This window comes from Triturus cristatus, chromosome 10 (assembly GCF_964204655.1).
Source record: "Triturus cristatus chromosome 10, aTriCri1.1, whole genome shotgun sequence".
Taxonomy (NCBI): Eukaryota; Metazoa; Chordata; class Amphibia; order Caudata; family Salamandridae; genus Triturus; species Triturus cristatus.
In genome coordinates, this window is record NC_140593.1 from 245,256,100 (window position 1) to 245,271,975 (window position 15,876).

The 15,876-nt window shown below is 52.4% G+C and overlaps 1 protein-coding gene across 11 annotated transcripts in view; it reads right to left on the reverse strand.

Moving 5' to 3' along the window:
• SNX13 (sorting nexin 13) overlaps positions 1-15,876 on the reverse strand; it is a 558,687-nt gene that overhangs the window by 16,159 nt on the left and 526,652 nt on the right. For all 11 annotated transcript variants that reach the window (XM_085630906.1, XM_085630899.1, XM_085630907.1 and 8 more), the window contains one exon: positions 5,814-5,882. In XM_085630906.1, coding sequence (XP_085487032.1) covers positions 5,814-5,882 — 69 coding nt within the window. The remainder of the gene's footprint in view (positions 1-5,813; positions 5,883-15,876) is intronic.

Below are 15,876 nucleotides of genomic sequence, written 5' to 3' on the forward strand. Positions count from 1 at the left end.
AATCGGAAATACATGGTCAAGTAGGAATCAATTTGAGATCAACAATTCCTCTTGGAGGAGGGGCAACAAAAAAACACAGTTGGAGAAGTGACACCATCCTGGGAACAATGGCAATCACAATGCCTGGCACATATATGAGGAAGATGAAACTTCCCCAGTTAGAGTTGTAAAAACATGACTTTAAAGCTTGAGGTTTCTGATCTGAATACCATCTAGTAATATTCCAGTCTCATCATAATGCCTGTCAAAGCAGGTGCACAGCTCTTGTCAGTGGAGAATAAAATCCAATATCACTGAAATCTAATACCACTGACTGCTACAGATGATTGCACAATTCACCGGAGATAATTCCTGACCATGACCAATTCTCATAGGGGCATCAGTGTTTGAGTTGATAGAGGTGAAGCATGCGTGTTGGACAGGAATGTTGCATAGGACGCAAGCAGGTCAAAGAAACCGCTTACTAAAAGCGAAAGTTTCCTGTTCTCTCGCACAAACAAATAGGAGAGAAAGAGCAGAGGGGATCAACTGTCGCTGCTCAATTTCCATGCATGGGGATGTAGGATGCGCAGGCCTGGGGGCAAAATCCTGCCCTGCTGCTGCGACTGAAGGACCTCCCAAAGTGGCAGACTGATCACAGGACGGATGCTTAGGCCCAGAAGTTCCAGGTACCACACTCACCTGGCGGAACCTGGAGCCACTAGAATGACTTGGGCCCAATTGTTTCTGGTCTTCTTCAGAACTAGGGGCAGGAGAGGCAGCGATGGGAAGGCATCCAGGATTCCTGTGTCCCACCTTAGTTGAAATACATGTCCTAGGGAGGAACGTCTTGAGATTGTCATCGTACAAAAGTCTGGACACTGCAGTTTCTCAACGGTGATATAGAGCCACGGCTCTCCCCACTCTGGAAGGTGCCCTGTGACACCTCCGGATGTAATAGACATTAGTGATCTGGTAGACGCTGCCTGCTGAGTTAGTCTGTCCTGGCATTGAAAGATCTCACTGGGTGGTGCACCACCAAGGAAGTAGCAGGAAAGCACCCAGTCCATAGCTCTGAAGCTGGCATCCTTTCCTTGGCTCCTTTGGCCAAAAGAGGCTGCACTTCCTGGCATAAAATGGACATATGGTCCTCCAACAAGTGGTTTGATGCAGGTGGCAGGGCGTAGCCACACAGGACAACTGGCAGGACCGATTTGCTGAATGTAATGTGTTGACACCCCAGCAGGGAGAGGTTGATCCTGCCCTTTACTGGGTGGTAGTATAAAGATGCATTAGAGAGCCTTTGAGGTTGTAGCCAAGGGACGGATGTATGTGATGAGTGCTGCCCCTGGTGACAAGGTCATTTTCTTATTGGACCCATGGACCTGATCTTGAAAGGGCTGGTAAGCCTGTTGGGTAGTTGTGTCTGATGATGCAGATACGCTAAGTCCCATGCATATCCTCAAAAAGGACAAATATGTTGCGGAGACTGCCTGATGTGAGGTTAAAGGCCTAAAGAGAGTGTTATGGCCTGGCTCTTCTTAAAACACTCTAGGGGCCAAATCAGTCTTGTCGCCAAATAGACAGGAGCTGTTGAAAGGCATGTCAATCAAGAACGCCTGAACATTTCTCAAGTAGCCAGTGAACCACATCCAGTTGTGGTATTGAAGTACCACACTGGTTTACATACCCCTAACTACACTGAGTGTTGCCAAGACATGATGTAGGAAGCTGGGTTTCTGTTGCAGAACCCCCCCCCCCCCCCACTTTTTGCCAGATTTCTGATGCACTTTGACTTTATGTGCCCTGGGTCCCTGCCAATCAGGTTCCCAGGGCCTGTGTTCTTTCCCCAAACTGTAGCTTTGTACCCGCAATTGGCATCTCTCTGTAAAAGGTACCATGGGTACCAAGGGCACTGTGACCAGGGAAGGCCTCCTAGGACTGCAGCACATACTGTGCCACCTTTAGAGGTCCTGTACCTTAACACACACACACACACTGCCATTGCAGGCTCCGTGTTTTGGTGCAGAGCAAAGTGAAAAGTCGACCACGGACCTGGTCAGTGGGACTGCTCTCCCCGCTCAGCTCCACCATTAAGTGTTGCCCTTTGAGCTCTCCACTTTTAGTTAAGTGTTTGAGGTCCTCCTCAACCTGCAGGTTCCTGCCTGCGCCTCATCCCTGGTTGTCCAGTGGGAGAGCACTCTGCTCTTCTGCTGATCCACCTAGCTTGGCATTTCTGTGCCCTGTTTTCTCTTTTTTCTCTCTTTTTCCTCTTTTCCTCTTTCTCTAGTCTTTTTGCCCTCTCCTCTTGCACATCCTGTTTCAGCTGCCCCCGTGGCACCTTCCCCCTCCAAAGTGTCCTTCCCGCCTCCCAGCGGACAACCCTTCCCTCGAAACCTACTCAATGGCGGCCGTGTAGAAGGTGTGCCAAGGGCAAGCCCGCCTGCGCCCGTCCCCAACCAGACCACGACCAGCGCAAGGGACCCTTGTCCTCCGCTACGATTCCAGCACCTTCCACTCTCTCAACCCCAGACGCAGCAGCAACTGCCAATTTTCGACGCCGAGCAACACCCAATACCCGTTTTACTGCCCACACTGCTGCTGCACCTTCACCCAAAGCCGGACACCTGCAGCAGCAGCCCCCAGAACACATCACATCTCAGAAACTACTCATCTGCATCCTCCGCAATATGTGCTCCCTACACAAGCACACCATAGAAATCTGGGACCTCCTCAACATCCACGTGCCAGACCGCTTCCTCACATAAACCTGGACCAACGCCAACTCTGCGCCCGACATCGCCACCGCCATTCCCGATGGATGTAAGATACTGCAAAAAGACCGCACCCCCCTGCCCAGGAGGAGGCATCGCCATTGTCCACAAAAGAACCTTCCGCAGGACGACCACCGGCCCAGACGACACCACTACCTTCATGGAGAATCTCCACTTCCAGATCCAGATCAACCCCATAACGACTCTCCGCGGAACCTTCATCCACAGGCCACCTGGCCCTCATGCTCCTTTTACCGACAACATCGCTGACCTCATCGCACCTGACACCCTCACTCACCTCCACAGACTACATCCTATTCAGAGACCTGAACTTCCACCTGGCCAACCACAACAACACAGCTTCCTCCTCAGCATCAGGACTGAATCTATCCAGGTAATCTGAAAGGATGACCTCAGAACATTGATTCTTGCAAATGTATCCCCTTTGCTGATTCTGTCCGTCAGCTAATACTACTAAGCAGACCCCAGAATGTGGACATTCATGATAAAATCTTGGGCTACACTGCCCCCTTTCCGGAGAAATGGAACCATTACATCTCCTTCCCGTCATACAGCTCCAAAGAATACTGGCTGGATACAAGGTTCTTCCTTGTTGCACCATCTCCCCACAGTTTTTCATTATCTATGTCAGCCCTCTGCCTGGATTGATTTAATTAGTGACACTTGTTTCAGTTGCACAAATGATAATCAGATCATTCTTAAATTCCAGGACCTCAATGATATCAAACCCAAAACGCTGGCACTTTGCTATATCATTGCCAAAAACTGATTGACGACTAATCCCCTCAACCCAAGCCAGATAGAACAGAAATCCTCAAAAATGGATCACCAACACAAGAAATTCCTCCAAAGCCTGCAGGGCTAGACCAGGCATTTGCCATAATCATCCCAGATACAAAACCTTACTTCTTGAATCCCAAACTGATAATGTTGTGAAATCCCCTATGAACACAGAAGCATCTCTTCAAGAGTTGAAGCCATAGTTGCACTTGTGCTCTGCAACTTGTATTATGCACGACTACTACCTTGGAGAACCAAAATTTACCCTAAAGAAATTACAATGGGTGATCTCTCAGCAGCAGGTTACTCAAATATCCTAAAACCTAGGATCACAATACTGGAGTCCTTTTGTTCAGCCTCTTGAGGGCTTGCCTTTAAGGCACTGTGGTTAACAAACTAAACACTCAAAAGCATTACCCCACGTTTCTCCAAAAGGAATTTCAACCCACGGCCTAGACGCAGCACCTTTCCAACTTACTCCAAGAAAAGCACATCTCTTCAATGAAAACATACTTAAGGACATTCCTTCTCTGTCCAAGCCAGCAAGTTTTAGATCTCACTCCCCATAAATAAATGAATGATCCAAAATCAGGTAATCGAAGGGAAAGCAAAAAATAAATACATAAATAAGTAACATTCAGACCTGCGGGACATACATAATTTCAGTGTTAAACACCCATCAACTACTTTAGACACTCAAACATTCAGAAGATAGAACAGCTATAAACACAAAGTCAATTCAATACAAGGACCTCCGACAAAATCTGTCATCAGAAAACAAACTTAGATATAAAGGACAGGGTAATAGAGCACTATGTGATGCCTCAGATGATATGTGCACAGTAAATACTGCACTATAGCTCTCACTTATCCTATAAACAGAAGCATAATTAGCAGCAGCAACCTGTACACTGCGGCATGACCACCTCATGTGCCAACTCTTTCCACATAGGATACACTACAACCACACATGCAATCAAATATCCAGGTTTGAGGGACAGGGGTTATGAAAAAACAACGCCCACCCTCCCGGTCCTGAGACGAGAGCACTGCGTCAGCCGAGATGTAGAACATCCACCTATGTATGCGAACGTACGGGGTCTGCCACTAAACCCAGAGATCTATAATCTATAACCACTTAGCTTTAGTAGTGTGGGAGGGTTTAGGCAGATCTGTCAGATTACATGAGAGGGCTCTTTACTGTATATGGTTTATTAATCATGTTGATGACATTACTGACATGTATCTGTTTAATAAATGTGGCACAATTATTGCATCTTAGAGCACAATAGTTTAAATAAACATTGTAAACTTTGTGGGCCCGATTCACAGAACAAACTTAATACAAAATCCTAAACTTAGTACCATTTTGGTATTCACAGAATGCACTTACTACTTCTGGTATTCACAGAATGAACTTACTACTTTTGCGATTCACAGAATAAACTTACTACTTTTGCTATTCACAGAATGGATTTACGACTACTAACTTTACGTCCGCACTCGGGCCGGAAATTCCGGCCCGGAGGCGGAGCTTCTGGGCCGGAGGCGGGGCTTCCGGGCCGGAGGCGGAGCTTCCGGCCCAGAGGTGGAGATTTTGGCCATGGCTAAATGTCCGCCACTGGCCGGAATCCCCACCTCTGGGCCGTAAGCTCCGCCTCCAGCCCGGAAGCCCCACCTCCGGCCCGGAAGCCCCGCCTCTGGGCCGGAAGCCCCGCCTCTGGGCCGGAAGCCCCGCCTCCGGGCCGGAATTTCCGGCCCGAGTGCGGACGTAAAGTTAGTAGTCGTAAATCCATTCTGTGAATAGCAAAAGTAGTAAGTTTATTCTGTGAATCGCAAAAGTAGTACGTTCATTCTGTGAATACCAGAAGTAGTAAGTGCATTCTGTGAATACCAAAATGGTACTAAGTTTAGGATTTTGTCTTAAGTTTGTTCTGTGAATCGGGCCCTAGGTCTCTATTCTAGCTTATTGTGGACAAATAAGAGTGAGAGCGCGGAAGGGTGTGTCCTGTTACCGTGATCTAGGAGAGGATCAGGAGTGCTGTGTTCGGGGGTGCCAAATCACTAGTCTCTTTGGAAAGGTTAGGAGGGCAAGTGATGCACTATAACTAGTCTGACTCGGGCTCAGATACTGATGTGGTATGGTGACTCAGGGCCCTACATACTGATGCACTATGGCCCCAATGCATAGTTCTGTTCCTGAGCAGTCTCTGCAACAAGTGCGTCCAACATAATAGCTCCCTTGAGCATCAAACATACCTGAAGTGCTTCACATAATCTGCTACTTGTTCAGGCGACGTCATCCACTCTACGTGGTCAACAATTTTTCTAAAAAATAAAGCAAAACAAATATTAAACAATGTTAAGGTTTTTCCAATATAAAGTGTTAAGCAAAATATATTTTTAAAAAGGGAATGTTATTATCACTGTCCTAAACCATGACATATGGCTGCTTCTCTTTTCATGTGGTTGCACTACTGGACGCCTGGAGAAGATGCAAAAATGAATTCATCACCTAAACTGAGAAAACTGTGCACAATTCTGCAAATGAATTGTTACCATGGGGAGGAAAGTAATATCTAATAAAAAGGAAACACTATGAATACATCATAACAGACAACAGGATGAAGAGATGTTTGAGTCCCGAGGCTTTAACTCAGGCATTTAACATTTAAGTGTTTAGCACCTCACCTAATGCTGGCAATTGGAGCTTAGCAAACTGAATATACCTGAAACAGCTGATAAAGCCATTTAAACACACTACTGGGCAGGGCGTACAGAGGTAGTTTCAATAAAAACTTGGGAACTTCCAGAGATTTACAACCACTTCAAAATGTTAAAATAGTTTTTTTGTTTGTGAGCCATTGTGGAAACTACATTTTTTAAAGGAAAGAGGTGTTTTGATTAATTCACAGATTCACTAATTGCAATTGAAGAATGTTACCTATGCCATCGTTTGGTGACCAAAGGAACATTCATCTTCAAAAGAAAAGAATAGGGGGCGTGGCCAAGATGGCGAGCGAGTAGGACGTGTTCCCCTGAGTCTCCCCACTCCCGCTGCTCAATCCGGCCCAAATACAGCAATTACCCACCCTCAGTCCTACACTCACCTCTGGCGGGGGCTAACCGAAACGACACTGCACCCATAAACGGCTGGGAGCGAAAGAACCGGGGTCCCAGCATGGCGGGTCGATGAAGAAGGAAATGGCGGCCGGCACCCACCGGACTCGCTGATCACGCGGCTTGCTGATCGCTCGGCCGGGCTGAGTCCAACGAGGTCGCGACTCCCCCAGATGCCGGTGTCGTCGAGGAAGTGAGCAGAGGAGTGGGGGCCGACATGATGCAGAGGGTCCCAGTCTGATTTCAGCGAGGGAGTGACTGTCGGGAAGCAGATCGGGCCGCAGCTGGCAGCGACCTGCGCCAGCAAGAGTCTGGAGTGCGCGCAGAGCGAACGCCTTAGCATGAGGAGCCTCGGCCAGTTAAATCGACTGGCGGGGCCACGGAGTTACACAGCTGGTCACCGGAAGAGCGGGGGCAGGCAGATTGAGCACCAGAAACGACACGGCGGAGCGTGCACGGCACAGGTTCAGCGACTGCTACACAGCGAAGTGGGCCCGGAGCCAGGGACTAATGGCCTGCCTTGCCGTGGAGACGCTGCCTCGGTCTCGACGTGGTCCAAGGCAAAGAGCGAGGGCTGACGAGCCCGAGGGTTCTGACGGTGACCTGCACGTGAGGGGGCAACGGAAACAGAGGTTCAGGGCCTGGGCCCTGTCAAGAGAAGTCCTGCAGAGGTGAGAGCTGGGAGGGAGAGGCACCGCAGCTTCCATTTACTCTGGCGAGGACCAGCAACGGGGGCGAGGGCCCGAGGAGTTTGCAAGTGTGCGGTGCCAGACAGGCTCGCCTGATGGCAGTGCGCGCACAGTAGCAGGGTCGGACCTCGTGAGGACTGGACCTACGGCATCTTAACAAGGCACGCCAGCACCACGCCCCCAGCAGCAGACGAACGGACTGGCAGGTGGCCCCCCCCCTCGTAGCGCATCGGCCAGGGTCTTCATCTGACGCGCAGGGGCCCAGGAGCGACTAGTGAGGTGGCTCGGCTAGAGCACGGAACGGCCAACTGAGGGGCTCCAGGGGCAAGCGGGGACACAAAGGTGTGGCTAGACATACCGGCTTGTGTGAGAAGCATAGAGAACCGGCCTGGAGGCTGTGCAAACAGCGAGGATCGCTCGCATTGCCCAATCCAGTGTTTGAACACAGGCCTGCTGTGGCGCCTATAGAGCTACGCCCTGAGATAGCAGGCGACGGTGGGGGACGGCGGATCATGGCCTGGCGGCAGGGGGAGAGTGGTGGAGAGGGCCCACATCGGAGCGAGCATCGGACACTGCTGGCATGTCCTCGCAGAGGGGGAGAAAGGACAGGTCCCTGAGGGACATGTTGACCAAAACGCCACAACTGGGCACAGGAGGGGGGCCACGCGTTACATCGCCCACCAGCGACGGAGGCGCCAGAGGCCCCGGTCACACGTGGCTTCCTCGAGACACTGTTCAACAGCCTGCGGGAGGACTTTCAGACCCTTAAAACCGAGGTGGCTGGCGAGGTGAAAGAAATTCGGCGTGATGTGGACGCGATCGGTGAAAGAGTGGCAAGCATGGAAGACCAAGAACAGGCTAGAGAGGAAGAGGTGGCACAGCTCCAGCAGGAGGTGATACGATTGCGGGACCAGCAGATCGACGTACAGGCGCACGATGAGGACCTCGAAAACCGCTCCCAGCTGAAAAACATCTGTGTGAAGGGTGTCCCTTCGGATGAAGAGGAGGCAGACATAACTACCTGCAAGAGATGTTTCGAGACATTTTAGGGCTTTGCCGGACTTAGAGATCCGCAAAGACCTTGCGCACAGGATGGGGCTGAGGAGAAAGGCACCGGCGCCCCCACCAGACTTCTTAGCTTTCCTCCCGGACTTACCCCTCAAGGTGCGTATCCTATAGGTGGCCAGAGCCAAGCAACCGGTTCACTACAAGGGGCATTCTGTAACCTTATATCAGGATCTGGCCGCCATCACGCTACAGATGAGAAGAGAGTTCAGGGAGGTGACTACGCACCGAAGACAAGGAAGTGGCGTACTCTTGGGGGCACCCTTTCAGACTAATTTTTGAGTGGGACGGCAGGCTCCAGCAAATCCGATCCCTGCAGGATGCTTGCTAGCTGCTCGGCCTGGAAGAGAAGAGTCAGGAGGCTACGGCCAGTCAGGGGCGCAGGCCTCCGTGAGAGCACTGGCAGAGAGTCGGCGGGAGACGCTCATCTGCTAATTTCACTGGGCCAGATCCCCCAGCCATGGCGCAAGAAAGACAGTCCGCCCTAGAAGAACAAGTTACTTACCTTCGGTAACGATGTATCTGTAAGAAACATTAGTTAGTTAGATTCCTCACCTTAGAATATCCCCAGGCATCAGACTGGATCCGGAAGATTTTTCGTCAGCAATACCCCTTGCGCGTCGCTAGGCGTCGTCTGCTGCTCCGCGTCAGTCGTCGGCGTCGTGCGCCGGAATGACGTCGGAGTACTTAGACGCCGCCCTCGCGCGCTGACGTCAGTTCTTGTACATAACTTTCCGCGCCAGGAACGCAGAGCCATGCAAAGACCGACACTGGTGCCAAAAATAAAATCTAGGGGCCTGAAAAGGATAACCTTAACCCTAGATGTCAGTTCGCAGAACGGGGAGGATGGGTGGGTCGGTGAGGAATCTAACTAACTAATGTTTCTTACAGATACATCGTTACCGAAGGTAAGTAACTTGTTCATCTGAAAGAAACACGTTAGATTCCTCACCTTAGAATAGATACCCAAGCAATACCATCCCCGGTGGTGGGTCTGCGAACCAAGATCACACCAGAAAGTCCTGGAGGACAGAACGGCCAAAGAAGCCATCCCTCTGGACTTGGCTGTCAAGGCAATAATGCCTGGCAAACGTGTGTAGCGAAGCCCACGTCCCCGCCTGACAGATGTCCTGCAAAGGGACACCCCGTCCCAAAGCAGTAGTAGCCGCTGTGGCCCGAGTGGAATGGGCGCGCAGCCCAACAGGAGGGTCCTTTTTTGCCAAGGAGTAACAAATTTTGATGCACAAAACGACCCACCGAGAGATGGTCCGTTTGTGCACCGCTTTCCCCTTCTTAGCACCCACGTATCCAACGAAAAGTTGGTCGTCCACCCGGAACTGCTTTGTGCGATCCAAATAAAAGGAGAGCGCACGTTTTGGGTCCAGACGGTGGAGCCTCTCTTCCTCTTTGGAAGGATGCGGAGGCGGAAAGAAGGTGGGCAAGGTGACAGACTGCCCAAGATGAAATGGAGTCACCACTTTCGGAAGAAAGGAGGGACGAGGCCGAAGGACAACCTTGTCCGGATGAACAGAGAGAAAAGGAGGCTTTGAAGATAAAGCCTGGAGCTCACTCACCCGTCTAGCCGAGGTGATGGCTACCAGAAAAGCAGTCTTAAGCGTCAGCAGACGAAGAGGACAATTATGAAGAGGCTCAAAGGGAGCACACATTAGAAATGTGAGAACAAGATTCAAGTCCCACTGAGGCATTACAAAAGGGACAGGAGGGAACGTGTGAGTAATGCCTTTTAGGAAGCGTGTGACTACAGGGGACTTGAAAAGAGAAGGCTGATCAGGAAGCCGCAAGAAGGCAGAGATGGCAGCAAGATAACCTTTCAGGGTGCCCAGGGCAGAGCCCTGCCGGGCCAGAGAAAGAAGAAACAGTAGAACCTCAGAAAGAGGGGCGGAAAGGGGATCCACAGCCTTTGCTGTGCACCATGCCACAAATTTGTTCCACCGGCAGGCGTATACCGTCTTTGTGGAGGGACGCCTGGCTGCCAGAATGATATCACAGACTTCAGGAGGCAAGTCAAATGGCATCAACTGCCGCCGCTCAATCTCCACGCATGGAGGTGGAGGCTGGACAGGTTCGGGTGGAGGACCGTCCCCTGCTGCTGCGACAGAAGATCCTCCCGAAGGGGCAGACGTATCGGAGGATCGGTCAACATACTGAGTAGCTCGGGATACCAGTACCTTCGTGCCCAATCCGGAGCCACCAAGATGACTTGGGCCCGGTCGTGCCTGATCTTCTTCAGCACTCTGGGCAGAAGTGGTATAGGCGGAAAGGCGTACAACAGACCGCAACTCCACTCGTGACGAAAAGCATCGCCGAGCGAGTGCCGCCTTGGAAATTCCAACGCGCAGAACTGCTGACATTGCGCGTTCTCTTCGGTGGCGAATAGATCTAACCAAGGCTCTCCCCACTGCTGAAAGAGACCTTGCGCCACTTCGGAGTTCAGACGCCATTCGTGATCCATCATGCACCGGCGGCTGAGTTCGTCTGCTCTGGCGTTCAGAGAGCCCGCCAGATGTTGAACCACTAGGGTGACGCCCTGGTGTTCCAGCCACGTCCAGAGGCGCAGAGCCTCCTGACAAAGGGTCCACGACCCCACCCCGCCTTGTTTGTTGCAATACCACATGGCGGTGGTGTTGTCCGTGAACACCTGCACGACACTTCCCATGACAGAGGGAAGGAAGGCTTTCAGTGCAAGTCGGATCGCTCTCAACTCCAACAGGTTGATGTGGAGACGAGACTCCGCCGGAGACCAGAGACCTCTGATCTCCGCCTCTCCCATATGGCCACCCCATCCCAGGAGGGACGCATCCGTCACTACGACATGCTCCGGTTGGGGAAGGGAGAGGCTCTTGCCCTTGACCCAATCGCGGTCCGTGAGCCACCACTGCAACTGCTGTGCAGTGCCCTCCGAGATTAAGACATGGTCGGACAGGTTGCCGTGATGCTGGGCCCACTGAAACTTCAGGTCCCACTGCAGAGCCCGCATGCGCCGCCTGGCGTGATGCACTAGTAGGATGCAGGAGGCCATCAGCCCCAGAAGCCGCAACACTAGCCTGACCGAAACCCAGGATAGAGGCCGAAAGATGGGAATCAGGGCCTGTATATCCCGGACCCGCTGTTCCGGCTAATAGACCCGGAACTGCGCCGAATCGAGAACCGCTCCGATGAAGAGGAGCTTCTGAGAGGGACTCAAGTGTGACTTCGGCACGTTGATGGAAAATCCCAGCAAATGCAGGAGATCCGCCGTAGTCTGGAGGTGGGAGACGACTGTCTGGGGCGAGCCCGCCTTCAACAACCAGTCGTCGAGATAGGGGAAGACTGGAACCCCTGATCTGCGCAGATGAGCTGCGACCACCGCCATCACCTTCGTGAACACCCGAGGGGCACTGGTGAGGCCGAAGGGGAGCACGGTAAACTGAAAGTGCTCTTGGCCCACCGTGAACCGCAGGTAACGCCGGTGGGCCGGCAGGACGGGGATGTGGAAATATGCATCCTGCAAGTCCAACGCTACCATCCAGTCTCCAGGGTCTAGGGCAGCTAGAACCTGAGCCAAAGTTAACATCTTGAACCTTTCCTTCCGGAGGAAGGCATTGACGTTCCGGAGGTCCAAGATAGGGCGCAGGCCCCCTTTGCCCTTCTTGGGAACCAGAAAGTAGTGGGAATAACAACCACGACCTACTTCTGGGCTCGGAACGCGCTCGACGGCCCCCTTGGCCAAGAGGGCCGAAACTTCCTCGTGGAGAAGATTCAAATGATCCCCCGAGATACGGTGGTGCTGCGGTGGCATGGCTGGAGGGGTCGTCTCGAAGGGGAGGGAGTAGCCCCTTCGGACGATTTGCAGCACCCACCTGTCCGATGTGATGGACCGCCAGTGGAGCAGGTGATGGCGAACCCTGCCGCCCACTGGCGTGGAATGGGCCTGAAAGCTCGGACTAGGAAGGCTTTGAGGCGGTTGCTGCCGGGGTGGATGTGGGCTGACCTCGTCGTCCTCCAGAACCGCCTCGGCGGAAACCACGTCCGCGACCGCGCGCAGGTTGGTTCTGCGGCTGGTGGCTAGGCGTACGTGAGGAGGCACCCCTTCCTTGGCCACGAAAGGGGCAAAAAGCGGAAGTTTGCGACCGCGGGGCAGAGAGGCCCAAGGACTTGGCCGTAGCCCGGGAGTCCTTAAAGCGATTCAGCGCACTGTCCGCTTTCTCGCCAAAAAGGCGAGTGCCATCAAAGGGCATGTCCATGAGAGTGCTCTGGACATCGCCCGAAAATGACGTGGACCGCAGCCAGGCGTGACGTCTAAGCGCCACTGTGGTAGAAATTGCCCTTCCCAGCGAGTCCGTAGTGTCAAGCCCACATCGGATAGCATGTCGCGCTGCATCCCTCCCATCGGCCAGAGCCTGGGTAAGTCGTGTCCGGACCTCCTCCGGACACAGGGGCAGCACGTCCTCCACCGCATCACACAGAGAGTGGGAATAACGGTCCAAGAGACAGGCGGTGTTCAAAGACTGCAGGCCCAAACTAAGGGAGGAGAACAGCTTCTTGCCAAACTGTTCCAGTCTCTTGGAATCCCGGTCCGGCGGGGCGGTCGGGTAGGAGGATTGGGAGGTAGAGGCCTGGATAACCAGGCTCTCGGGGGTAGGGTGTTGGGACAGAAAACTGGGGTCGCCCGGAGCAGGGCGGTGGCGCCTGGCGACGTTCCTGTCCACAGGAGGGACTGTGGAGGGCTTGGACCAGGTGCCCTCTAGAACGTCAATGAGGGCCTCATTGAATTGCAGCAGAGGCTCAGTGGAGCTTGCTGCAGACTGAAGCACCTCAGTAAGGATGTTAGTCCTCACAGCCACGGCAGGCAGCTCGAGCCCAAGGGCTGCGGCCGCCTTGCGCAGCACCACAGAGAAAGCAGCGCCCTCCTCCGAAGCCACAGTCGGAGGAGAGACGAATCCAGTGTCCGGAGAGGTATCCAGGCCACTGGCCTCCCCCAGTTCATCTGCCCAGTCCTGTGACATTTGAGCCTGAACGGCCATAGGATCCTCGGATCCCTCCCAGTTGTCCCCATCATCCGATTCCTGGTATACAGGAGGAAGGAGCGGAGCCGGGCGAAAGACATAATGTGTCTCCAGCGGCGCCGAACGCGGCGTCCATCGACGCCGTATCGGCGCCGGGCCCGGAGCGGGGCTGAACTGGGGCTCGACGTCGAGCGGAGTCGGCATCGGGGGTGGTACCGGTGTCGACGCCGGCGGAGGAGTCGTGACGAGGTCGACCGGCGTTGGCGGGGACTCGGGAACGGGTCCCTCGGGCGCTTGCGGCGTCGGAGCAGTCGACAGCGCTGGGGCCGGAGCCGCCGGCAGGCAAGGCAGCCCAGTCGGGTCCGCGGGGCCCGAAGGCGCGCCAGCGGGCGTCGACGGCGGAGCCAGGCTCCTCATGGCCGAGAGGAAGGCACTGACCTCCGCCGGCGTCGCGTCAATCCCAGGGACCGGTGGGTATGGGGACTTGTGCGGCGCCTGCGGCTCCGCCGGAGCCGCGGGGGTGGAACCACCCTGACCCTCGGCCGAGTCGCGCGACCGGCGAGGGGAGTCCGAAGAGCGGTGTCGCCTCTTGGACTTCTTGGAATGCTTCGACTTACCCGAAGACTTGGATCCCGACGACCGATGGTGACGTCGGCTGCGGCTCCGCGACCGATCCTTGGACCTCCTCCTGGACCGGGATCGAGAGGCTCGCGGAGCTGAGTGGCGAATCTCGAGAAGCTTACGGGACCGCTCCCGTCTAGCCTTCGAGGTCAGGGCCTTGCAGTCCGAACACGACTCCGCGTCGTGGTCGAGGCCCAAGCAGTAAAGGCACCGGCGGGGACGGTCCGTAACCGACATCAGGCGGTTACAGTCAGCACAGGCTTTAAAACCAGGCATCCTACCGGCACCGGAGTCGAGACAAGATCAAAAAGGGATCGAAAAAGTTAGTCAAAAAGTGACTAAAGGGGTAGCTCTCCCGGATCTGCGCTTACTGGCGTGGAAAAAAGAAGAACTGACGTCAGCGCGCGAGGGCGGCGTCTAAGTACTCCGACGACGTCATTCCGGCGCACGACGCCGACGACAGACGCGGAGCCGCTGACGACGCCTAGCGACGCGCAAGGGGTATTGCGGACGAAAAATCTTCCGGATCCAGTCTGACGCCTGGGGATATTCTAAGGTGAGGAATCTAACTAACGTGTTTCTTTCAGATAAGAGGCTTTGTGTTTATTAGTTGGAGTGACACAAGTGCAGATGCACAGCTTCAGGTTATTCAGAAAAACTCGATTTCCCTGATCTGTGAAGTGTACTCCATCACTTCTGTAGATATCAGCCATATCAAAACATATATTGTTGTTGTAGATCGACCCCATTCTATGGTGTCTGAGGTATCCAGACAGAGCTTTGTTGACATTTTTCCTAGATTTTTCAATCTGAGGACAAAATTGGTTTGACCATTTCCACTTCTGTCTTTGGCATATATTGGAATATACAAAGACAGTTTAAGGCAAACGCAACAAATTGTCTAAATATGTCCTTCATTAGCATTTCCAAACCTACCCCAGTCAATGTGCCTAGGTCGTTACCACCACAGTGCACAATCATGAGGTCAGGGTGTTGGAGATGCAAACAGGTTTTAACCAAAGGGAGCAATTGGTGCCACTTCAATCCTCTCTGTCCAAACCATTTAATGTCCACATTTTGTAAACCTAGGTCTAAGTCAATATGTCTCTGTTCTGCATACCTCTTGCACCAGAAAACATAGCTATGTCCTACGATCCACACTAGCATTTTGAAGGTATAGCTGGAAAATATGGATAGATGTCTGTAGCTCATTCAGTCTGTTCGTAGAATAAGAGATGTGTTTAAAGAAGGGGAACTACTTTTTTTTCTCATACAAAACGATAACTGATTGGGAGATGAAAAGCATTGTTTACTTAAAATAGGGGGCATATTAGTTTGTCGAAAAGCATCTTTGTCATTGGTTAATAAAAATTAGTTTAAACGTGGAGTACATATGATAGGATAAAATTTGCTCAGTTCAACCACACCTGCTACTTGCATTTGGAAGGCACTGATCGAACTTAAAACAATGGTGAACTTTTAACCTGCAGGTGCGTTAAATGTTAGAGAAAATGTTGCAAAAAAAATAAATAATAGGTTTTAAAAAATGATGAACTTTTAACGTGCACGTATCGTAGATTGTTCTAGAAAGTGTGTTGATAGAATACGTTGAACTTCTCACCTGTATGTGTTCTTACATTTTTAGAAAACTGTTTATAATGAAAGTTCAAAAATAACCAATAGAGAGAAGTTTTGCAATTTGAAAAAAATCGAGGAACTATTCTGATTAGTTATTTACATGTATTTATGTATGGAGCAACAGGGAAATAGTGCCATTACTGGTTCCATTCTTGATGAAAGCGGTGCATTACATGCACTGTG